At 46.1% G+C, this 26,514-nt stretch overlaps 1 protein-coding gene across 1 annotated transcript in view; it reads left to right on the top strand.

Annotated features, from left to right (window-relative positions):
* Positions 1-26,514, top strand: part of iqub (IQ motif and ubiquitin domain containing) — a 122,715-nt gene that overhangs the window by 56,708 nt on the left and 39,493 nt on the right. Inside the window, exons 5-10 of the mRNA XM_070900586.1 lie at positions 8,082-8,216; positions 9,330-9,437; positions 10,638-10,769; positions 11,221-11,355; positions 13,202-13,369; positions 25,746-25,921. Coding sequence (XP_070756687.1) covers positions 8,082-8,216; positions 9,330-9,437; positions 10,638-10,769; positions 11,221-11,355; positions 13,202-13,369; positions 25,746-25,921 — 854 coding nt within the window. The remainder of the gene's footprint in view (positions 1-8,081; positions 8,217-9,329; positions 9,438-10,637; positions 10,770-11,220; positions 11,356-13,201; positions 13,370-25,745; positions 25,922-26,514) is intronic.

Raw genomic sequence — 26,514 nt, 5'->3', positions numbered from 1 at the left:
AGAAGCTGCAACGTCAGCGATCACTTGGCATGTATATGCAGGAAACCTGCAGCCAGGTTGATGTACGAGGAGGACGGGCCCGATGTAAGCCCTACGAGGCCAATTGAATACTGGGGGAAATCACTGGAAGCTGAAGTTCAGTGAGTTCATGTGGAGCACATATGCAGTTCATATACCAGGACGCCACCGATAATGATGAAAGTGCTCCTCAATGGCATCCCAGTATCAATGGAGCTAGACACGGGGGCCAGCCAGTCTCTGATGAGTATCAAACAGTTCGAAAGGTTGTGGGTGTCCAAGGCCAGGAGGCCAAAATTATTGCCAATTGACGCACAGCTACGGACATATACAAAGGAGATCATTCTGGTGCTAGGCAGCGCCACGGTAGTCATGACCCACAAAGATTTGGAGAACAGGTTGCCACTCTGGATTGTCCCGGGGGAAGGTCCTGCACTACTGGGGAGGAGTTGGCTTGCTGTCATGAACTTGAAATGGGGGGATGTTAATGCAATTTCTTCTGTGGAGCGAGTATCATGCTCACAGGTCCTGGACAAATTTGACTCATTATTTCAACCCGGCATCAGCATTTTCATGGGGGGGCCAAGGTAGTGATTCACATAAACCCAGACGCCAGACCAGTACACCAAAAGGTCAGAGCGGTGCCGTACGTGATGCGGGAAAAGATAGAATGCGAATTGGACCGCCTGCTGAGGGGAGGCATCATCTCACCAGTCGAATTCAGTGACTGGGCGAGCCCGATTGTGCCGGTGCTCAAGGCGGATGGGTCGGTCAGAATATGTGCCGATTACAAAGCCACCATCAATCGGATGTCACTCCAAGACCAGTACCTGCTACCGAGAGTGGATGACCTCTTTGTGACGCTATCCGGTGGCAAACTTTTTTCAAAATTGGACCTGACCTCAGCTTACATGACCCAGGAGCTGGCGAGTGAGTCGAAGAAGCTGACCACCAACACGACACAAAAGGGGTTGTTTGAGTATAATAGATGTCCGTTCGGGATTCGTTCGGCCACCGTGACCTTTCAGCGAAATATGGAAAGCCTCCTCAAGTCGATTCCAAAGATGGTGGTTTTTCAAGACGACATCCTTATCACAGGCCGCGATACTGAAGAACACCTCCACAACCTGGAGGAGGTGCTACGCAGACTGGATCGGGTAGGGCTGCGACTGAAAAAGGCGAAGTGTGTCTTCCTAGCTCCAGAGATAGAATTCCTGGGGAGGAGGGTAGCAGCAGACGGGATCAGACCTATTGCATTCAAAACGGAAGCGTTCCAGAGAGCACCCCGACCCCGTAACACGACGGAGTTGCATTCGTTCCTGGGGCTCCTGAACTATTTTGGTAACTTTCTTCCCAAATTGAGCACGCTGTTAGAGCCGCTACATATGCTCCTACGCAAAGGCCGCGATTGGGTCTGGGGGGACAGCCAGGAAAGGGCTTTTGATAGAGCAAGCAATTTGTTATGCTCCAACAAACTGTTAACGTTATATGACCCATGTAAGAAACTTGTTTTAACATGCGATGCGTCGTGTGTGTTGCAGCATGTGAATGCTAATGTTCAGTTACAGCCGGTAGCTTATGCCTCCAGAAGTCTGTCCCAGGCAGAAAAGGGCTACGGGATGGCAGAAAAGGAAGTGCTAGCATGTGTATATGCAGTAAAAAAAAATGCACCAGTACCTGTTTGGCAGGAAATTTGAGCTGTGGACAGATCACAAACACCTAACGTCCCTTTTGGCTGACAACAAGGCCATAAATGCGAATGCATTGGCCCGCATACAGAGGTGGGCACTTACGTTAGCCGCCGATGACTAACAATTCGGCACAGACCAGGCACTGTAAACTGCGCCGATGCACTCAGCAGGCTCCCACTAGCCACCACTGAGCATGATGCTGAGATGGTCATGGCTGTTGAAGCTTTCGAAAGCGAAGGTTCACCTGTGACAGCCCGTCAGATTAAAGTCTGGACAAATAAAGACCCGCTACTGTCTTTAGTTAAGAAATGTGTCCTGAATGGGGACTGGGCAGCCACGTACGGGGCATGCCCTGAGGAATTTAAACCGTTTCATAGGCGCAAGGATGAACTCTCGATTCAGGCCGATTGCCTACTGTGGGGAAACCAAGTAGTCATGCCCCAGATGGGCAGAGAGGTGTTTATCAGAAAACTTCACAATGAGCACCCAGGCATTGTCACGATGAAGGCAATTTCCAGGTCACACGTTTGGTGGCCAGGGATAGATGCAGACCTGGAACTTTGTGTTCTCAGGTGCAACATGCCTGCTCAGCTGGGCAACGTACCCAGGGAAGCCCCCCTTAGCCCCTGGTCCTGGCCCGCCAAGCCATGGTCACGCATCCATGTGGACTACGCAGGTCCTTTCATGGGAAAAATGTTTTTGGTTGTAGTAGACGCCTACTCCAAATGGATTGAGTGTGCCATTTTAAATTCAAGCACATCCTCTGCCACAGTAGAAAGTTTACGGGCAATGTTCGCCGTCCATGGTCTACCGGCTGTCTTGGTCAGCGACAATGGCCCGTGCTTCACAAGCACTGAATTCCAGGACTTCGTGGTAGGCAATGGAATCAACCATGTCAGAATGGCATCGTTCAAGCCGGCCTCAAACGGCCAGGCGGAACGAGCAGTGCAGATAATCAAACAGGGGATGCTCAAAATCCAAGTGGGTTCCCTACAAAGCCGCTTATCACGCCTCCTGTTGGCCAATAGATCCCGACCACACTCGCTCACAGGGGTTCCACCCGCAGAGCTGCTAATGAAAAGGAAGCTCAAAACCAGGTTATCCCTTATACACCCTACTATGAAAGAAATTGTTGAGAGCAGGCATTAGTCACAATGTGACTACCATGCCAGGAATGCGAGGGCGCGATGTATTGATGTCAATGACCCCGTTTTTGTCCTTAATTACGCTGCAGGGCCCAAATGGCTTGCAGGCACTGTGATTGCCAAAGAGGGGAATTGGGTTTTGGTAGTTAAACTTACCAATGAACAAATCTGCTGCAAACACGTGGATCAAACTAAAAGGAGGTTCAGCAACCCCATAGAAGAAGCAGAGGAAGAACACGACATAGAGTTTACTCCACCACAGGTGACCGAACACGGGAACCAAGTGGAGGGGAGCCCAGTCATTGTGGGCAGTCCGGATAGGCCTGAGGCACCGCAAACAGCAGACACTCAGGCCAGCGCCCAACAATCGGAACCCCAACTCAGGTGCTCTACAAGGGAGCGTAAACCGCCAGAGAGACTTAACCTGTGATCCCAATAAGACTTTGGGGGGCAAGGTGATGTCATGTATTCAACTATCATTGTAACCCATGTATAAGCTGACCTAAGTTGTACACCTTGAGAACATTGACCATATAGGGTGAACTTGTGGGAGACACTCCTAACCTGAACTTTCAGATATAAAAGGGGAAGCTCCACCCACCTTCATCATCACTTGAGGTCTTAGTAATAAAGGTAACTGGTCACAGAGTGACCTTCTCTCAAGTAAGGGCCTCGAATGCATTTATACTGTATAGTAATAACATATTAAAAGTGTTTTGTAAGTTATGTAAATTTACAAGTGATCTTAAAGTTTTTAAGTGATTTTAAAGAGTCATATTAAAGTAAAGTTTGATACAAGAATAATTTTATTGCACTAAAGTTAAGTACATTGTAAACTTTTGAATAAAATATATTTGACATTAAAACTGAATCATGTTCCATTACCACAACACAACATTACGGAACAGCTCTAAAAAAGAAACATGTCCATGTGGAATAGTTGTCGCTGAGCCCTCAGGCATCAGTAAAGCGTTCACGGATGAGCTGCTGGTGCAAGGCTCAAGCAATCGTTAAAGGAGCATGATGGCCTGCCCTCCTCCGCCGTCGTGATCTGGCCTAAAGCTCTTGCATGGTTTCTTCATCCTCATCATCATCCTCCTCCACCTCCTCCTGCTCGTCAATTGCATCTTCCACATCATTATCATCAGCCACTCTCACCGCAGATGGGTCTTCTTCCATTACCAGCTGCTGCTGCCTCATGATGGCTAAGTTATGCTGCATGCAGCACACAACAGTGAACTGACCAACAATCTCGGGGGAGTATTGCAAGTAGCCTCCTGAATGGTCCAGGCATCGGAAATGCTGTTTCAAGATGCCAATGGTCCTCTCTATGATGCTGCGCGTCGCAATGTGCGACAAGTTGTATTCCCGGTCAGCTTCCACCCGGGTTACACATAGGGGCGTCATGAGCCTGGTGGTGAGGCCATACCTTTTGTCTCCCAGAAGCCAGCTCTGCCCTTCTGACTGCTGCTCAAACATGGCAGATATAACGCTGTCGCGTAGGATGAACGCATCATGGGTGCTGCCAGGATATCTTGCATTGACTGACCTGATGCGATGCATGTTGTCACACACGAGCTGTACATTAATGGAGTGGAAGACTTTTCTATTCCTGAACATCTCAGAATCCTCCAAAGGTGCTCGCAAGGCGATCAATGCAGCCCTGTACCTTTTAGGAAGTCAGCAATCCTTGAGAACCCCACAGCCCTGTCATGATTGCTTGGGTGATCATTGGGAACTTGATGAAGTCATTCCTCCGCGCATACAGTGCAGCTGTGACCTGGTGAATGGAGACATGTATTGCATGTTGAGAGATGGCACACACATCTCTAGTTGTAGTTTGAAATGATCCGGAGGCATAGAATGAAAGTGCAGCTGTAACCTTCACTTCAATTGACAAAGCAGTTCACCTGACGCTTCTCGGCTGCAGGTCTGGTCTCAGCAACTCACAGATCTCATAGACAACTTCTCTGCGGAAACGCAGCCTTCTGACACAGTCCGCATCACTCAGGTGCAGGTACAAATGCCTGTCTCGATATTCCCGAAGTCGGTAAGACCTCCTGCCCAGCACCCTACGGGCTCAGATGTTCCTGATGTGATGAACTCTAATCAGTTGTCTCCTACGTAGCACAATGATGCAGAATGCTCACACAAGATATGGCATTGTCAGTATTGCCCCCATACTTAGTTAAACTTTCAAAGAAGCTCAAAACGGCAGGAACTCAGGCAGCACAGGTTCGCAGTTCTCTCTCTCTCTATCTCTCTCTCACCCCCCACCAAGGTCTGTATGGATGGACCACACCCAAAGGTCTTTTGTCCTCCCCACCACCACCCCCCCCCCCGAGTCTTGTGACCTCTCTCCCTCCTCCCCGCCGCCCCAGCCTCTCCCTTGCATTGCAGCTTCTCTGTGGCCCCTGATACCGGCCAGGCGCTCCCTCCGCATTGATTTATTGAACATAGAAACATAGAAAATAGGTGCAGGAGTAGGCCATTCGGCCCTTCGAGCCTGCACCACCATTCAATAAGATCATGGCTGATCATTCACCTCAGTACCCCTCTCCTGCTTTCTCTCTATAACCCTTGATCTCTTTAGCCGTAATGGCCATATCTAACTCCCTCTTGAATATATCCAATGAACTGGCATCAACAACTCTCTGCGGTAGAGTATTCCACAGATTAACAACTCTCTGAGTGAAGAAGTTCTTCTCATCTTAGTCTTAAATGGCTTACCCCTTATCCTTAGACTGTGTTCCCTGGTTCTAGACTTCCCCAACATCGGGAACATTTTTCCTGCATCTAACCGAATGGCCTCTGATGTACTTACCTGCACCGATTTCTTTAACTCTCCGCAAGGGTTTTCTCAAGTGGCCACATACACTGGCCTAAGTAGAAATGGACTAACTATTAGCTGGCCAAAGTTGCCTAAATGGCCAGAACTGGTGTCGGTGGCTGGTAACACCCCCTTTTGAGAAAAAAAAGTACCTAAAAAAAACATAACTAAGTCAGTTATGCTGGTGCAAATTGATTGGGGAAATTGGGGATTTTTAAGTTAGGCCAGAAAAAGCAGCCTACTCCCCCCAAAAAAACAGAGCAAATACTGGGGAAAATTGGACCCATTAAGAGCAAGAGGATAACTAAAGAAAGAGTAGGGCCTATTAGAGACCATAAAGGTAATCTGTGTGGACGTGGAACCCGTGGGTATGGTTCTTAATGAATACTTTGCATCTGTTTTCACAAAAGAAAGGGGCAATGCAGATATTGCAATAAGGGAGGAGGATTGTGAAATATTAGATGAAATAAACATAGTGAGAGAGGAAGGGGTTTAGCAGCTTTGAAAGTGGATAAATCCCCATTCCTGGATGAAATGTGTCCCTGGTTGTTAAGAGAAGCAAGAGAGGAAAAGCAGAGGCTCTGACCATCAGTTTGCAATCCTCTCTGGCTACAGGTGTGGTGCTGGAGCACTGGAGGACTGTTGATGTTGTATCTTTGGTTAAAAAGGGAGAAAGGGATAGACTGAGTAATTACAGGCCAGTCAACCTAACCTCGGTAGTGGGAAAATTATTGGAAAAAATTCAGAGAGACAGGATAAATCTTCATTTAGAAAGACACGGATTAATCAAGAACAGTCAGCATGGATTTGTTAAGGAAAGGTCATGTCTGACTAACTTGATTGAATTTTTTGAGGAGGTAACGGGGATGATCGATGGGAATAGTACGTTTGATGTAGTGTATATGGATTTTAGAAAGGCTTTTGATAAGGTCCCACATGGCTTACTGGTCATGAAAGTAAAAGCCTGTGGGATCCAGGGCAAAGTGGCAAGTTGGATCCAAAATTGGCTCAGAGGCAGGAAGCAAAGAGTAATGGTTGATGAGTGTTTTTGTGACTGGAAGGCTGTTTCCTGTGGCGTTCCACAGGGCTCAGTACTAGGTCCCTTGCTTTTTGAGTTACATCAATGATTTAGAAGTTTGCAGATGACACAAATATTGGCTGTGTGGTTGATAATGAAGAACATAGCTGCAGACTGCAGGAAGATATCAATGTACTGGTTGGGTGGGCAGAACAGTGGCAAATGGAATTCAAACAGAGAAGATTGAGGTCATGCCTTTGGGGAGGGCTAACATGGCAAGGGAATACACATTAAATGGTAGGATATTGAGAAGTGTAGAGGATCAAAGGGATCTTGGAGTGCATGTCCACAGATCCCTGAAGGTAGCAGGCCAGGTAGATAAGGTGGTTAAGGAAGCATACAGAATACTTGCCTTTATTAGCCGAGGCATAGAATACAAGAGCAGGTGGGTTATGCTTGAACTGTTGGACCACAGCTAGAGTACTGCATGCCACATTATAGGAAAGATGTGATTGCAGAGGAGATTAATGAGGATGTTGCCTGGAGTGGAGAATTTTAGCTATGAGGAAAGATTGGATAGGCTGGGTTTGTTTTCCTTGGAACAGAGGATGCTGAGGGGAGACCTTATTGAGATGTATACAATTATGAGGAGACGAGACAGAATGGATAGGTCCTATTTCCCTTAGCAGAGGGGTCAACAACCAGGGGGCATAGATTTAAAGTAATTGGTACGAGATTTAGAGTGGAATGGAGGGGAATCTTTTCACCCAGAGGGTGATGGTGATCTGGAACTCTCTGCCTGAAAGGTTGGTAAAGTCAGAAAGCCTCACCACATTTAAAAAGTACTTGGATGTGCACTTGAAGTGCCATAACCAGGGCTACAGACCAAGAGCTGGAAAGTGAGATTAGGCTGGATAGCTCTTTGTTGGCTAGAGCAGACATGATAGGCCGAAATGGCCTTCCGTGCTGTAAATTTCTATAAAATCTATGAAATTAAGCCATGCACCATTCTTTTGTTAGGTGTCTACCCATGCCACCATGCAACCATCCCCCAAGTGGTGTGCAAGACTGGCACAAGATAATTCACTTCCTGAAATTCTCTCGGTCCTTGTAAAGAAGCACCTGGTCTGAAATCGGCACCTACCACTGTAGCCCAAATGTAAACAAAAACTCAGTGGATGCTGAAGTGTGAGGAAAAACGATTTGCAGCATAGTGTACTCGCCCATTTATCTGTAATGTCACAACACATCGGTTTGCTATGGATATCCAAATTCATAAAAATCAACTGTATTCAAACAGTATTATATCGCATCAACAGTTAATTTTAATTAACAGTTTCACTTGACCGCTTTTCTGTTGATCTCTCCTGAACGAATAGATACAACAGCAGAAGGAGTAAACATTTTAGATGGTAGCAAAGGTGGTGAGGAAGAAGGCGCTATAAATTTGGACTCTACTAATTATACTACAACAGAAGGCAGTATACCACTTGTCTCAAGTGAGATTCCAGAAGGTACTGTACAATTTTACTTGGTAGCAAAGTGCTGATGAATTGTTCGCTTTTACTACAGTTCAAATTATTGGCAGACATTTGTAAGCAAAGGTTGTGAGCTTGTGCCTGCATAGTCATTACTGTACAACTTCGTCATGATTTTTCCCCCATATAAAATAGTAATTTATGTTTACTTTTTCCAATTATTCCTTCTCGCCCCCCCCTCAGCAAATGCTATTTTGCCAAAACGTAGATTGGTTCAGGTGGACTTTAAAAATTACATGGCACCTTTCTCAGAACAGTGAGTTTTCTCATTGTTTTGGCCAACATCTCTCTCTTGACTTACACCACCAAAAGAAACAGATCAACTGGTCATTCATTTCAATGCTATTTAAGGAATATTACTGTATGCAAAATAGCTGAAATATTTGCTCACATCAGTAATTCATTGTACTTGAATTGTTTTGAAATGTTTCTGAGAAACGCGATAGGTGATTCTTTCTGTTCCCAAAACTTTGCCTATGTGATCATGCAAGTGCCCACTAGAGGATTCATGAGAGCTCTTTAGGGGCTCAGCTGCCATTTTTCATTTTCACCCTGTAGGGGATAAATTTATGGACGTGCTCTGTAACTGGCCCTTCCCCCTTTGCTCAAAATATTCTGATACCTAGAATGTTAATGTGTGGATATTGAAGCTTTGGAGAAGGTGCAGAGGAGAATGATCAAAATGATGCCTAGCCTTGGGTGTCTTGCTTATGCATATCGGCCTAACCAAGGGTTAGGCCTATTTACTTTAGAGAAACTCGGGCTTAGGGCAGATATGATTGAAGTTATTAAAATGCTGAAGGGATTGGACTTGGTGTAGTTAGGTTATTTGAGATGAATTGGATGGTAGAACTAGAAGGGTACTGTTGTCTGGATGGGTCAGGCTTGATGGTCTTTACTCACCCTTTTTGTATATTTATATATCTGTGAATCCATTTGTTACATGAATACAGTGCACCCCTGGATTGCCTTGGTTGCTGTATTTGTCTATGTTACTTAAATTAGTTACATCAGCAACTATGTACTTTGCCTTTCTTTTGTTAGTTTTTATTAAAACCATGTTATTTTCTCACCTACTATATTACCCAGTAACTTGCGAAGAATTGAGAGAGAAACTAGAAGAACAGATACGTGCTATTGAGGCAGTGCATGGTAAATTTGAACCAGCAATTAAGCCACCAGTTTCCAAAACAAAAGGTAAAGCTGACAACTGAAGTGCTCGAATTTGCAGCTCATTTATGAGCAAAATACTTCTGAAGTGGTCTGTTTTAATATCCATGTTTTAAATTAATTTTAGAACTGGCCATCACACACGCCATTTTCTAGTGAATGTGGTGGGTCGATGACCTGCTGCCAAATCTACTCTACATTCGATGGTTGCCAGTGTCTGACAGTAGAATCGTCAAACAAATTGTTTTTTTATTAATTTCTCCAGATAGTTCACGGGTGTAAACCTGCTTCCTCCCGCTCCACATACTTCTTCTTGGCACACCCAGATTGCCGTTTTTCAAAAATGAATGTCAATCCTCCTTTATTCAAACTGTGTATGAAGTGCTTAATTTTGTTGCAGATTGCAAATTGCCACATTAATTAGAAATCACATAATTATAGTTCTGGAGGGCACTTTTAATCTGAGCTTTTTGAGTCTCAGGAAACGGCTGTTTAAAACACTGGTGAATGGAGTTTGTGCAGATGAATATTAACTATAATGAATGATTAAGTAGTATTAGTATTAAAATCTCAACATTTATCAGCGATTGGTTGCTCCTAATCAAGTGAAAGGTTAATTGTTTTTTAACATTAAGGAGGCAAAAGTATGCTGCCTTGACGGGTCTGCAAATTTATTCAATGAGTAGTTGAGCTTTACAAATCAGAGGTCCAAGATTTACTCCCCAGGTCTTCCCTGAATTAGCTTATGTCAGACATGACAATTGGCCTGAGAACCCTGGGTTAAGAATGGGGAAAATCACTGCTTCTGTTGGGACAGATTAGGCATAGCTGTGATCTCTCCCATAGCTGTGTAGAACTGAAACGTTCAATCAAGACTCGTGTATCAATAATGGTGACCAGTGTTCATACACACATACTCCAGCAAGGAGACAACTACAGCTAATAAGAATCTTTCCCCCCAAAATAGGAGGAGAAAATTGGCAAGTAAGAGGCAAATACAATGGGAATCTGATGTTTTGTGTTCATTTCAAATCAATTGGGATTTGAAAGGAAACATGTATGAATGAATCATTGAAAAAAAACACATAATGCAGAAAGCTCTACCAATCTGTAGACATATGGACTTATAGGATATGAATGAAAGGAGCCTGTCTCACTATACTGTACCAGCTGTGTCTTTCTTATTTTTAAAATTTTACATTATCTTTTCAATTTCTTGCTGTTTAGCTCCTGATTGTTTGTATTATCCAACTCCTCCAACTGCTGCTGACAGAGACTTAAAAAGGAGATCAGTATTGCAATCATATCCTGCACCGCCAAAGACCCCACCACCAGATATTTCAAGTAGTACAGCCACAGGTAATGACTGCCAAAGGGTTGAATTTATACTGAATTATGAGAAAAATGTTACTGAATGTGGTCCAATTTATATGTTTTACATTATTAACTGATTTGACAGCGAGTTGTAATTTCTCTTCCGTATTTTAACCAGTATGATGTATGGCTGTTGGGTGGTATATAATAGTTCGAAAGATTTGTCCAAATTTACACTTTGCTTAATACTACTGAATAATCATAAATTGGTTGCACTTCTGTACACCAGCAAACTGATTAAGCAATGGTCAAAACTGTACAGATACGGTTGCTTCGCTGTTGACTGTAAATTCTGGGCCATTAAGTACTAGCTTATAATATAAATAATTAGTTAAATTTTTTGCTTTTGAACCATTCAAATGTATATTCAATAGAACACTACTAAAAATCATTTTTTTTAGGTGTGCAAACTAATTTATTGTATTTTTTAATTTAGTTAAAGTTTCCATACTTCCTTCTGGTGATGTTATGACAGTGGCACTCCCCATCTGCCTTACAGCAGGGAAGCTAAAAGCGCAATTTGGGAAAGAATTGAAATTACCGGCACGCGTACTGCAAATAACGTGTGACAGTAAGCCTGAACCAATAAATAGAATTGCTTTGTGTTCACTGAATTGTATTGTGGATTATAGAATGTTCCAGCATAGAAATCGACCATTTGGCCCATCAGATTTTGATCAACATGAGCCACCTAGTCTAATCCCACTATTACAAGCAACTTCCCTTTTGAAAGTACTCAGGACTCTGCTGGAACAGCAGTTTGTGACAGAGAATTCCACATTCTGACTATCTTCAATGTAAAGTTTTTTTTCTAATCTTCCATTTAATTCTTTTTGTAATTGCCTTAAATTTGTGCCCTCTTGTTAAGATCTCATTGGCAGGTTAATCTTTCATTTTCTTGAAGCCCTTTTTCAGGTCAATTGCCAAACCTTTTGAGCACCAGCGAAGAAAGCCCTAACTTCTTAAGTCTATGTACATAACTGTAAACCCTCATCCCTGGTAACATGCTAATAAATGTGGCACCTTTTCCCCCCATTTTTGTATCCTTATAAGGTGTTATCGTCCTGACTGAAGATATGCAAATCAAATCAAGCCAAATTATTTGAGCTTGATGTAAAATTCCAAGTGGAATACATGGCCATAAAAAAATCCGCAATTCTTTTGGTGGATTTGGAGTGCAAAATCAGAACAAGGTTTATTTTGGAGTGGTATCCGTTTTTACCAGGGCTCCATCCTGTACCAGAAGTACTGGGGCTTTGTAGCATAGGTGTTCTTGCATCCACTACTTTGCAGCTTGAAGTCATAGATGGAAGCAGGATTGGTGAGATGACATCACCTGCCAGTCCTGCCTTCAGTGCCACCAATGTGTTATGTGTTTTAAAGTTCTGATAATGACCTGTTAACTCTGTTACTTTGAATGCCTCAAATTGTCGTGCCAGAAGCCAACAGCGTATCTGGAAGAAGGCAGGAGTGGAAATCTTTTTAGTGCTGATTGTGCTTAGCAGAGAGACAATTGCACAATTGCTTTATGAGAAACATAGAAATTTACAGCACAGAAGGAGGCCATTTCAGCCTATCATGGCCTCGCCAGCCGACAAAGAACCGCACGGTCCTCGGTCAGCAGCCCTGAAGGTTACGTATAAACCTATGAACAATGGCGGACAGGTAACGAGCATCTGGCCCAACCTGTTGCACCCCACAACTACGATATTCCATGTATTGCAACATTTTACACTCCATCCTATCCGGAGCCATACGATCTCCTGGGAGAGGCAAAAAAAACAGATAAAAACCCAGGCCAATTGGGGAACAAAATCTGGGAAAATTTCTCTCCGACCCAGCCAGGTGATCGAAACTAGTCCAGGAGATCACTCTGGCCGTATTAGATTCCCTGAAGTACTTACCATTGTATTTGCGCTAGCCAACAAGAGGTTATCCAGTCTAATCCTACTTACCAACTCTATGTCCGTAACCCTGCAGGTTACGGCATCTCAAGTGCCCATCCAAGCACCTTTTAAATGTGATGAGGGTTTCTGCCTCTGTTCCAGTTCCAGACCCCCACAATCCTTGGCGTGAAGAAGCTTCCCCTCAAATCCCCTCTAAATCTTCCACCTTAAACCTATGTCCCCTTGAAATTGACTCTTCAAATTTGAATCTGAGTAACTTAAGCAGTATTTAGTAGGCATTAATATTATGACCTTAAATTGTTTGGAGGTAATAACATACCAGAATTACAATTAAAACACTACTTTTTTCAAAATGTTATGAAAGAATTCGATTTTATATTTTTTCATTATGTTGAATGAATGTATAATAGAAATAGTTTTTTAACCTCAGCCCAGTACAAATTTCTATGACTTCAGCATCTAATGCAATTTGAATGTTGATCAGTTAACATTCTTCTCTTATCTGCGTAGGCAGGGTGGCTAAGGATTGTGAAACACTGGTGGATTTAGGAGTCAGACCACATGGCGCTATCCAGCTTGAACTAGCATCGACTGACCCTGAAAAATACCCAATCAAACTAATCAGACCCCAGCAGGAGTCCGCCACATCTGATGTGATAACTGTCAAAATTCAAAAAGGTAGTGCAAAAGCAACTTCCCCATGAATATGAGAGATTTCAGCAAATCTATTCAGATTCGTATAAAAATGCTTAATTTAAAATGCAGTAACTGTTATAATGGGCAAGTTAGGGTTCTGAAGGGTTTTTTGTCATTCATGGCCTCTTTTTTCCATTCTTGACCTTTTTCATGTTTTGTTAATCTTATACATGAGGGGCATGTAGTCATGTGATCAGTTCTTGGGTTTATTTGGCGCCTGATGGATACAGAAAATCATTCTGCAGCTAGGCCTCGTTTTAAGCACAGTAGGTGATCACATTTTTCATGCAATATCCTCATTAAGGATTTGAAAATGATGACGATAACTTGTTGGCTCCATTTCCATTCAGGGGGCTGGATTTTCAGGTCGTTTGCGCTCCAGGTTTCGCCGGGTTTTGACCCTCCGCGGCAAAAAATGGGGCGGTGAGGTATTTTGCGTCCGGGCGCGTTCCTCCGGTCGGGTTTTGCAGCAGCGCATAGAAGCACCACTGGAGAGAGCTGCGCTGGGTGTGCAACGGCTCTCGTTGTGACACCGGCAGTAGTTTCGACTCGCACCCGGACCGTACGCCCCAAAATGCGCCCCGCGATGACCGCCAGGAAAAACACAGCGGTTCAGCCCTGCCGGCGGCGGTGAGACAGAGAAAGTGCAAACAAGGTAAGTTCAGTGTGTGTTTTTTTTTTGTAGTGATTTGTGTTGTAAGGGTGTGGGCAATGTTTTTTGTTTGTGAATTTTTTTTCTCCCCTCCCAAGACCTCTCTCGGAGTGCTCCCGGCCCGCACGTTAGTTGGCGAGGTTCCCGTTTTTGCTCTGTGAAAGTCGTACAACACCTCCCCTACGCTGCGCCAGGGCCCAGATGACAAAAATGACTCCACGCAGCGCAAACGTGAATCAGGCAGTAACTTTCACGCAAAGCGGAAAATCCAGCCCAAGGTGTGTGGACAGCCTGTCGCATATTGTCAGCTCAGAAGTATCTGACCAGGTGCAAGAAAAACAGATGGTAACAAAAGTCCCAGAGCCATAATTGTTCTCACACATAAGCCCAGAATTTGTGGCTGGTCCCAAAGAAAGCTGCCCACAGAGATCTGCGATCTCAGGCAAGAAGTTTGTCTTCTTCGATGTTCAAATGATTTCAACGCAGTGCAGTGGGAATTTCCTAGTGCGATCTGCTGTGACATCAACAAGCTGATGTCAAAATTCTCAGACAAGGAACCAGGAAATGAGAAGCTGCTTTTATCTGGATTTTTTATAAATGTTACAGAGAGGAAAACAAAGATTGGGGTTCTCGCATGGGAATAATGTAGAACCTGAAATATTATGAACAAACTTTTCAAAAAAAAAGTTTCATAAAATTTGTAATTTTTAACATAATGGAGAAATTTGATATTCAACAACATTAAAATGAATTTTTCAAGGCCATAACTTTTGTTTGCAGTCAATACATTGTTAAAACCCCAGCTGCACCTAATACAGCAAGACCCAACATTTAATGGGGTATTTAACAGCGATATTACCGTGAAAAAGCCTAATTTTTCACTGATTGCCAGCTATGGGGCTGGGGCGGGGGGTCGGGGGTGGGGGGGGGGTGGTGGTGGGGGCGGGGGCGGCACAGCACAGCCAGTGTCAGAGCAGTGAATGACTGACCGCAACTTCAGGATTTCCGCGTTTACATGCGCATGCAATACATCCTGAAGTTGCGGTCAGTTTCAAATTCTGACTGTCTAAAGTCTTACTATAGATTTCTTGAGCTCCCTGAGCAGCCAGTGATAAGCTGTGCTCGTGCACTAACGTGCTGTACCAAGGAGTCATCATCATAGGCAGCCCCACGAATGAGGATGACTTGTTTCCACATGAGTTCACAGATGTTTCAATGAAGGACCTAATATTCCAGTCCTGAACTTCAGTTGAAGGGGTGGAAGATGCCTGTGCCTGTTAATGGGTGGTGACCGTTGCACATCAGCCACCACACGGGCTTGACCGAACTAGGCCTTTATCCAATGCCAAGGGTTAACCAGGACCACTGGAGACCAGCTCTGCTGCATGGACCTAGAGCACACACATATCGCAGTATGGGCTGGCCTATGCTGCCCCTGAGCCCTCGGCTCTTGGCTCTTCTGGGCCCCGTACCCTCATTTGCCGCACCTCCGTCACGATCTCTCGCCGCACCTCTGCCACTTTGAGGAGCGGGAACTGAGGAGTGGTAGGAAATGGCCTTACACCTGAAATTTATCACTAAATAAACATCCAGTCTCAGCTGAGTTGTCAGCGTAGTTTTCTCTTTTATTAGAGACTGGGGAGCATGGTAAAGGAAAATCAAAGGGTGGGGTTCACTCACCTACGCTAGTAGCACAGGCATGGAGCCTGAGAAAAGGTCAATAACTGTAAAGGTAGTATTCGATTGATATAATTAATTGAATACAAAATATTTTTTATAGAACTGAGATTGTACGGTTTCAGATTATAAAATATGAACACAGTATGAACACACTTATGTGGCCGGGTGTGCTGCTAGGCAATTGGGGGGAGGAGGGGAGGGGGGCGTGGTATAGTCAGATGAGCTAACTTTTGGATGGGCTAACTGTCATGTATCTCACATTACTGTATATAACTGTATCTTACCATGCTATACATGACTGTAACTGGATATGACCTGTAAAAATAAGCATACCTTACCACTACGGGTGCACTTGCAGGAGACACTCCATACCTGTCCCACTGAGGTATATAAAGGGAGGTCTCAGGCAAGTGCAGCACTGGAGAGCTGGAATTAAAGGTGCAGGTCCTGAGTGACCTTGACTTCAGCATGTGTCTCGTGTAAGTCAGTACATTAGAGTCAGGACTTAACAATGGCAACGAGTTACATGATCACAGAATCCACAGAACAGCTCAGATGAGAAATACAATGCTGGAGACAATTGGGATGACTTTATATAAAGGCTCCAGCAAAGCTTTGTGACCAAAGACTGGCTGGGCGACGATAAGGCAGACAAAGAAGAGCCCATCTCTTGACCAGCAGTGGCTCGAAAACATACGCTTTAATGAAAGACCTGCTGGCACCCGAGAAACCATCAAGCAAGTCATTTGAGGAGTTGAGCACACTAGTGAGAGACCACCTGAAGCCAGCGAGCAGCCTACACATGGCCAGACACAGGTTCTACAACTACAGACGCTGTGTGGCGGAACTTCGGAGGCTGGCTAGTTCATGTGAGTTCCCCGATGAACTAAGGAGAGAAGTACTGAGAGACTTTTTTATTGAAGGAATAGGCCATGCAGGCATATTCTGAAAGCTTCTAGAAACTAAGAACTTGACTCTAGAGGCAGCAGCACTGGTCGCACAGACGTTCTTGGCAGGCGAAGAAGAAATGAGGCCGATCTATACTTCGGGTACGACAACCAACGAGGCATCGGAACAGGGGGTTCACATTGTGAAACAAACCGCTACCCCCACACACAGACAAAGGCAGGAGAGCAGGCCTTCAACCGCAGACAGTGGCGACAGAAGCCATCAAAATCAAGGGCCACATGAACGGCCGATCACACCTCATCAACCCACAATGCGAGCAATTAACAACAGATTGAGAGAAGCTCAAGGGAGATCAGCCAGACGCAGCTCATCCTTCAGAAACAATGGAAACGGTCTGTGTTGGAGATGTGGGGGAAGGCACTCAACCAGGGTGAGTCGATTTCAGCGTGCCGTTTGCAGAAACTGCAACTACACAGGGCATCTGGCTCGCATGTGCAGAAAAACAGCAGCTCGGCTGGTATACGAATCGGAAGGGTCGGTAAGCGGACCAGAAGATGGTTGGAACAGTGCACGGGACGGCGAGTTACAGCGGGTTAACGCGATCAATGTCCACTGTTCTTACACCAAGACGCCTCCAATTATGATGAGGGTTCTACTCAACGGGATACCCGTCAACATGGAACTGGATACGGGGGCCAGTCAATCCCTCATGACCGTTCAACAATTTGAACAGCTGTGGCCGCACAAAAGCAATAGACCAAAACTCACAAAGATTGACACCAAACGAAGGACCTATACTAAAGAAATGGTCCCAGTCCTTGGCAGCGCCATGTTCTGAGTCACACACAAAGGGATGGTGAACCAACTTTCCCTGTGGATTGTCCCCGGGGATCTCCCAACCCTGTTGGGCAGAAGCTGGATAGCAGAATTTAATTGGAAATGGGATGATGTTCACGCCATGTCGACAGAGGAACGGACCTCCTGCTCAACAGTTCTAAGCCGTTTTGAACATCTCTTTCAGCCAGGTGTGGGCACCTTCAAAGGGGCTAAAGTTAGAATCTACATCACACAGAATGCCAGACCGGTCCATCACAAGGCTAGAGCTGTGCCTTAAGAGGGAAAAGATTGAAAACGAACTGGACCAGCTTCTGCGGGAAGGCATAATTTCTCCCGTGGAATTCAGCGATTGGGCAAGCCCCATCGTCCCCATCATGAAACCTGATGGATCCGTGCGAATCTGTGGGGATTACAAGTCTACCATAAACAGAGTCTCCCTACAGGACCAATACCCGCTGCCCAGAGCGGAGGACCTATTTGCCACGTTGGCTGGAGGAAAACTTTTCTCGAAACTTGCGTCATATACGCAGATGTGAGGTCAAGAACTGACTGACAGAGTCTAAGCTACTCACCACCATCAACACACATCGAGGCCTTTTTGTGTACAATTGATGCCCATTCGGCATCAGGTCGGCAGCTGCTATATTCCAGCGCAACATGGAGAGTCTGCTCAAGTCCAACCTGGGGCGGTTGTGTTTCAAGATGACATACTCATCACGGTCAGGGACACTGACTCTTATCTCTGCAATCTTGAGGAAGTACTAAGTCGATTGGATCAGATAGGCCTAAGAGTTAAGAAATCCAAGTGTCTGTTTCACGCGCCTAAGGTTGAATTTTTGGGCAGAAGGATTGCCGCTGATGGAATCCGCCCAACCGAATCCAAAACCGAAGCGATTCGCCTGGCACCCAGGCCCCGGAATATCTAGGAACTGCGCGCCTTTCTCGGGCTACTCAATTACTTTGGGAACTTTATGCAGAACTTGAGCACGCTGCTGGAGCCTCTCCACGTGCTACTCAGAAAGGGGTGCGATTGGTTTTGGGGGGATGCACAAGAATGCGCCTTCAATGAGGCACGCAACTTTCTATGTTCCAAGAGTGTTTTAGCCTTTTTTGACCCAGGTAAAAAGTTAGTCCTTACATGTGATGTGTCAGCGTACGGGGTCAGGTGCGTTTTACAGCACGTCAATGATGCGGGTAAATTGCAGCCCGTTGCCAATGCTTCCAGGTCACTTCCGCGGGCGGAGCGCGGGTACGGTATGGTTGAGAAGGAGGCGCTTGCGTGCGTGTACGGTGTCAAAAAGATGCACCAATACCTTTTCGGGGCCAAGTTCGCCTTAGAAACCGACCACAAACCCCTCACGTCCCTACTATCCGAGTGCAAGGCAATCAATGCCAACGCCTCCGTGCGCATTCAGCGGTGGGAACTCATGCTGGCGGCTTACGACTACACGATAAGGCACAGACAACTGTGCCGACGCGCTTAGCAGGCTACCCCTGGTGACCACAGAAAGGTCCGACGACCAGGACTGTGAGATGGTCATGGCAATCAATGCCTTTGAATCCACAGGTTCATCCATGATGGCTCGCCAAATCAGAGCCTGGACGACTAGCGACCCCACGTTATCTCTAGTTAAAAGATGCGTTTTAACCAGTGACTGGGCAGAGGCTCGCGATGCCTGCCCTGAGGAGGTCAAACCCTTCCATAGGCGCATGCATGAACTCTCACTACAGGCAGACTGCCTGATGTGGGGCAGCCGAGTGGTTATGCCCTTACGAGGCAGGGAGGCGTTTGTCCGGGAGCTCCAGCGTGAGCACCCGGGATCGTCCTTATGAAGGCCATAGCCAGATCTCTTGTCTAGTGGCCTGGCATTGACACGGACTTGGATCTCTGCGTCCGTCGGTGCACCATTTGTGCCCAACTCAGTAATGCTCCCAGGGAGGCCCCCCTAAGCTCCTGGCCCTGGCCCACCAAACCATGGTCGCGGGTGCATGTAGACTATGCGGGCCCATTCATGGGCAAAATGTTCCTTGTAGTTGTTGATGCATTTTCAAAATGGATCGAGTGCACCATTTTAAACTCGAGCACCACCTCCACCACTGTGGAGAGCCTTAGAACCATGTTTGCAACGCACGGCATTCCTGACATATTGGTCAGTGATAATGGTCTGTGCTTCACCAGCGCAGAATTTCACGATTTTATAGTTGACCACGGTATAAATCACGTTAAGACGGCACCTTTCAAGCCAGCCTCCAATGGCCAGGTGGAGCGAGCAGTGCAGATCATTAAACAAGGCATGCTCAGAATCCAAGGTCCCACGCTGCAGAGCTGCCTGTCGCGACTGCTGCTGGCATACAGATTCATTGACTGGGGTTCCCCCCGCGCAACGATTGATGAAACGAACCTTAAAGACCAGGCTCTCATTAAGCCTCCCAGACATGCCTGAAATTGTTGAGGCTAAGCATCAAAAGCTAACTGAATACCATGACCGAAATTCGAGGGGGAGGTGGAATGAGATAGGGGACAAAGTGTTTGTGCTAAACTATGGCCGAGGTCCCAAATGGCTTGCAGGGACAAAGAGGGAAACAGGCTACTGGTTGTACAAATGGACAATGGCCAAACCTACCGGAGGCATGTAGACCAAGTAAAAAGTAGATTCACTGATAACACTGAAGAACCAGAGACAGACTACAATGTGGAACTCACACCACACCTGGTGGACAGAAAGGTGGAGCAACCTGAGGAAAGGGCAGTCTCAACAGACAGCCCAGGCGAGATACCAGCAATCACACCGAACGAAACAGACAGCTCAGGCGAGATACCAGCAATCACACCGAACGAAACAGACAGCTCAGGCGAGATACCAGCAATCACACCGAATGAAAAACAGGCACCAAGGCAAACAACTGAACCACAACTAAGATGCTTCACGAGAGAGCGTAGACCACCTGAGAGACTGAATCTATAAAGGCAATAAGACCTTGGGGGAGGGTGATGTCATGTATCTCACATTACTCTATATAACTGTATCTTACCATGCTATACATGACTGTAATTGGATATGACCTGTAACAATAAGCATACCTTACCACCAGGGGTGCAATTGCAGGAGACACTCCATACTTGTCCAACTGTGGTCTATAAAGGAGATCTCAGGCAAGTGCAGCACTGGAGAGCTGGAATTAAAGGTGCAGGTCCTGAGTGACCTTGACTTCAGCATGTGTCTCGTGTAAGTCAGTACATTAGAGTCAGGACTTAACATTAACTCCTTGATTTCTTCCCCATTCAAGAATGCACTTTATCCACCTTGTAAGCTGTAAAGTCCTGTCCCCTCAGTACAGATTCACACGAGGCATGTAGTGAAGTCAAGGTCACTCTGGACCTGCACCTTTATTTCACAGCTCTGGAATGCTGCACTTGCCTGAGACCTGCCCTTATATACCTGTCTCTTGCAAGTGTACCCCTGGTGGTAAGGTATGCTGGTGGTTACAGGTCATATCTTATTACAGTCATGTATAGCATGTTAAGATACAGTTATATATAATAATGTAAGATACATGACATCACCCTCCCCTAAGGTCTTATTGTCTTTATAGGTTCAGTCTCTCAGGTGGTCTATGCTCTTGCATGGAGCATCTGAGTTGTGGTTCAGTTGTTTGCCTTGGTGTCTGTTTTTCTTTGGGTGTGGTTGCTGGTATCTCGCCTGAGCTGTCTGTTTCGATTTGGTGTGATTGTTGTTGACTCGCCTGGGCTGTCTGTTGGGATTGCCCTTTCCTTAGGTTGTTCCTTCTGTCTGTCCACCAGGTGTGGTGCGAGTTCCACATTGTAGTCTGCCTCTGGTTCCGCAGTGTTGTTGGTAAATCTGCTTTTGACTTGGTCTACGTGCCTCCGGCAGGTTTTGCCATTGTCCATTTGTACTACCAGTAGCCTGTTTCCTTCCTTGCCCGTTACTGTCCCTGCAAGCCATTTGGGACCCCTGCCATAGTTTAGTACAAACACTTTGTCCCCTATCTCATTCCATCTCCCCCTCGAATTTCTGTCATGGTACTCAGTCAGCTTACGGCGTTTTGCCTCAACGATTTTGTGCATGTCTGGGAGGATTAATGAGAGCCTTGTTTTTAAATTCCTTTTCATCAACAGTTGCGCGAGGGGGATCCCAGTCAGTGTGTGCGGACGAGATCTGTATGCCAGCAGCATTCGCGACAGGCGACCCTGCAGCGTAGGACCTTGGATTTTAAGCATGTCTTGTTCAATGATTTGCACTGCTCTCTCCGCCTGGCCATTGGAGGCCGGCTTGAATGGTGCCGTCTTGACGTGATTTATGCCGTGGTCAATTATAAAGTCTTGGAATTCTGCGCTGGTGAAGCACGGACCATTGTCACTGACCAATATGTCAGGGATTCCGTGCGTTGCAAACATGGTTGCGAGGCTCTCCACACTGGTGGAGGTTGTGCTCGAGTTTAAAATGGTGCATTCAATCCACTTTGAAAATGCATCTACAACTACGAGGAACATTTTGCCCATGAATGGGCCCGCATAGTCTACACTCACCCGCGACCACGGTTTGGTAGGCCAGGGCCAGGGGCTCAGTGGAGCCTCCCTGGGGGCATTGCTGAGTTGAGCACAAATGGTGCACCTTCGGACGCAGAGCTCCAGGTCCGCGTCAATACCAGGCCACCAGACATGGGATCTGGCTATGGCCTTCATGAGAATGATCCCCGGGTGCTCGCGGTGGAGCTCCCGGACAAATGCCTCTCTGCCTCGCAGAGGCATGACTACTCGGCTGCCCCACATCAGGCAGTCTGCTTGTAGTGATAGCTCATGCATGCGCCTGTGAAAGGGTTTTAATTCCTCGGGGCAGGCATCGTGAGCCTCTGCCCAGTCACCGGTTAGGACACATCTTTTTACTAAGGATAATGTGGGGTCGCTGACCGTCCAGGCTCTGATTTGGCGAACCGTCATGGGCGAACCCTGTGGACTCAAAGGCATTGATTGCCATGACTATCTCACAGTCCTGTTCATCAGACCCTTCCGTGGTCGCCAGGGGTAGTCTGCTGAGCGCATCGGCACAGTTGTCTGTGCCTGATCTGTGCCTTATGCTTTAGTCGTAGGACGCCAGCATGAGTGCCCACCATTGAATTTGCGCCGAGGCATTGTCGTTTATTGCCTTGCTCTCGGATAGGAGGGACGTGAGGGGCTTGTGGTCAGTTTCTAACGCGAACTTGGCCCCGAAAAGGTATTGGTGCATCTTTTTGACACCGTACATTGCACGCGAGCGCCTCCTTCTCTACCATTCCGTACCCGCGCTTCGCCCACGAAAGTGACCTGGAGGCATAAGCTAGGGTTGTAATTTGCCCGCACTATTGACATGTTGCAAAATGCACCCGACCCCATACGCTGACACATCGCATGTGAGAACTAGCTTTTTACCTGGGTCAAAGAAAGTCAAAACACTGTTGGAACACAGAAGGTTGCGTGCCTTATTGAAGGCGCGTTCCTGGGCGTCACCCCAAAACCAATCCCACCCCTTTCTGAGTAGCACGTGGAGAGGCTCCAGCAGCGTGCTTAAGTTCTGCATAAAGTTCCCAAAGTAATTGAGTAGCCCGAGAAAGGTGCGCAGTTCTGAGACATTCCGGGGCCTGGGTGCCAGGCGAATTGCTTCTGTTTTGGACTCTGTTGGGCGGATTCCATCAGCGGCAATCCTTCTGCCCAAAAATTCAACCTCGGGTGCGAGAAACAGGCACTTGGATTTCTTGACTCGTAGGCCTACCCGATCCAACCGCTTTTGTATTCCTTCAAATTACGGAGATGGGAGCCGGTGTCCCTGCCCGTGATAAGTATGTCGCCTTGAAATACAACCGTCCCCGGGATGGACTTGAGCAGACTCTCCATGTTGCGCTGGAATATGGCAGCTGCCGACCTGATGCCGAATGGGCATCGATTGTACATGAAAAGGCCTCGATGTGTGTTGATGGTGGTGAGTAGCTTGGATTCCTCGGTCAATTCTTGCGTCATATACGCAGATGTGAGGTCTAATTTTGAGAAAAGTTTACCTCCAGCCAATTTGGCAAATAAGTCCTCCGTTCTGGGCAGCGGGTACTGGTCCTGTAGGGAGACTCTGTTTATGGTAGATTTGTAGTCCCCACAGATTCATACGGATCCATCAGGCTTCATGACTGGGACGATGGGACTTGCCCAGTCACTAAATTCCACAGGTGATATAATGCCTTCCCGCAGAAGCCTGTCTAGTTCGTGTTCAATCTTTTCCCTCATCACATAGGGTACAGCTCTGGCCTTGTGATGGACCAGTCTAGCATCATATGTGATGTAGATTTTGACTTTGGCCCCTTTGAAAGTGCCCACACCTGGCTGAAAGAGATGTTCAAATCGCTTTATAACTGTTGAGCAGGAGGTCCATTCCTCTAATGACATGGCATGGACATCATCCTATTTCCAGTTTAGTTTTGCCAGCCAGCTTCTCCCCAGCAGTGCTGGGGAGGTCTCTGGGGACAATCCACAGGGGAAGTCGGTTCACTGTCCCTTTGTGTGTGACAGAGAGCATGGCGCTGCCGAGGACTGGTACGATTTCTTTGGTATAGGTCCTTAGTTTGGTGTCGACCCTTGTGAGTTTTGGTCTGTCTCTTTTATGCGGCCGCAGTTGTTCAAATTGTTGAGCGCCCATGAGAGATTGACTCGCTCCCGTATCCAGCTCCATGTTGACAGATATCCCGTTGAGTAGGACCCTCATCATTATAGGAGGCGTCCTGTTGTAGGAGCAGCGGCCATTGATTGTGTTGACCCGCTGTACACTGGTGTCCCTGGTACTGTCCCCACCATCTTCTGGTCCGCTTTCCGACCCATCCGATTCGTATACCAGCCGAGCTGCCGTTTTTTTGCACATGCGGGCCAAATGCCCTGTATATTCACAATTTCTGCAAACAGCCTGCTGAAATTGACATCCCCTTGCCGAGTGCCCACCCCCACACCTCCAGCACAGACCTGTTCCATTTTTCAAAGAGTTTCCAAAGAATGAGCTGCGTCTGGCTGATCTTTCTTGAGCTTCTCTCAGTTTGTAGTTGATTGCTCGCATTGTGGGTTGACGAGGTGTGAACGGCCGTTCCTGTGGCCCTTGATGGCTTCTGCCTGCTGTCGAGAACCTGTTCTCCCGGTTTTGTCTGTGTGTGGGGGTAGCAGCTTGTTTAGTGCTGTGAACTTCTTGTTCCAATATTTCGTTAGTTGTCGTACCTGCATTGTAAATCAACCTCGTTTCTTCTTCCCCTACCAAGAATGTCTGTGCAACCAGTGCTGCTGCCTCTAAGGTCAGGTTCTTGGTCTCTATGAGCTTTCGGAATATGCCTGCATGGCCTATTCCTTCAATGAAAAAGTCTCTCAGCATTTCTCTCCTCAGTTCATCGGAGAACTCACATAAACTAGCCAACCGCCGAAGTTCCGCCACGAAGTCGGGTATGCTCTGGCCCACACAGCGTCTGTAGTTGTAGAACCTGTGTCTGGCCATGTGTAGGCTGCTCGCTGGCTTCAGGTGGTCTCTTACCAGTGTGCTCAAATCTTCAAACGACTTGCTTGCTGGTTTCTCGGGTGCCAACAGATCCTTCATTAAAGCGTATGTTTTCGAGCCACAGCTGGTCAAGAGATGGGCTCTTCTCTTGTCTGCCTTATCGTCGTCTAACCAGTCTTTGGTTACAAAGCTTTGCTGGAGCTTTTCTATAAAGTCCTCCCAATTGTCTCCCGCATTGTACTTTTCATCTGATCCGTTGTTTGCTATTCTGTAGATTCTGTAATCCCGTAACCCGTCGCCACTGTAAAGTCCTGTCCCCTCAGTACAGATTCACACGAGGCATGTAGTGAAGTCAAGGTCAATCTGGACCTGCACCTTTATTTCACAGCTCTGGAATGCTGCACTTGCCTGAGACCTGCCCTTATATACCTGTCTCTTGCAAGTGCACCTCTGGTGGTAAGGTATGCTGGTGGTTACAGGTCATATTTTATTACAGTCATGTATAGCATGTTAGGATACAGTTATATATAATAATGTAAGATACTTGACATAAGCTATTCCTAAAGTGCAACAAATTACCGATGGCAGCATGTGACCATAGGCCCCGTCCCTCAATCCCACAGACTTCATGAACAGCAAAGGGTTCCACTCCATAATTTCATTAAACCAAATTATTGCGGAAAAACAGACTGGATAAAAAGGTTTGCTTACAAACAAACGGATATTCTGAAAATGTTGTGTTTCTAACAACACTGCTTTCTTGTAGATGACCAGACGTGGTGCTGTGTGGTGGTGGAGATTGAAAGACTTCCCTATCACAAGCCTTTTTTGGGTGGCTACAAACACAGACTCACAGGAACAGAATTCCATCATGCAGGAACACAGACCACATCAAAGAGAATAAACTTTTCTTGTGTGGAGAAGTTCTGTAGGGAGACACAGGTAGAATGCAACATTTTGGTTGTGTAATTTGTTATATTTTTTAAGAATAACTTTGTAAAAAGCTTTAATCTGCTATTTTGTAATGATTTTATTTATTACTTTAATGAAAAATTCAGTATCCTTTTCAAAAGTATTTTCCTATCAGGTGACCCTTCAGGACTGGCATGCAACTTCACTGCTAATTTCACCACATCTATTTTGAATAGTGGCAGAAACTGTAAATCAAGTGGTGAGGACAGTTGTGCTAATTTTCCTTTCCCCAGGTGAAATGCTATAGTCCCATCCAATATTCCATTGAAAAGCCCAGCCAATAAACAGCAAAGAGAACTTTTCGCTCTTCTGAGGCAGGTAAAGTGACAGGAAGCTCTGTTATTTTACTTTGGGTCTGCTTCAAAGAAAGAATCAGAGCTGAAGTTAGAAATATCCCAAAAATATAACTTGTAGTTTTATGTGCAGCATTATAGGGCATGCAAAGGCCAATGTTTTTCATTACTAACAATGCTCTTGCAAGAAAAGTAGCAAAATCTTTCTAGGTCCATCGAAAATGGGTGAATCTGCTAAGTCACTTTTTGTGGTCTTTCAAAACTCCATGT

Source organism: Pristiophorus japonicus, chromosome 15 (genome assembly GCF_044704955.1).
Source record: "Pristiophorus japonicus isolate sPriJap1 chromosome 15, sPriJap1.hap1, whole genome shotgun sequence".
NCBI classification, from domain to species: Eukaryota; Metazoa; Chordata; class Chondrichthyes; family Pristiophoridae; genus Pristiophorus; species Pristiophorus japonicus.
Note: the sequence above shows the minus strand (reverse complement) of the source record. Positions and strands in the feature narration are given on the sequence as shown.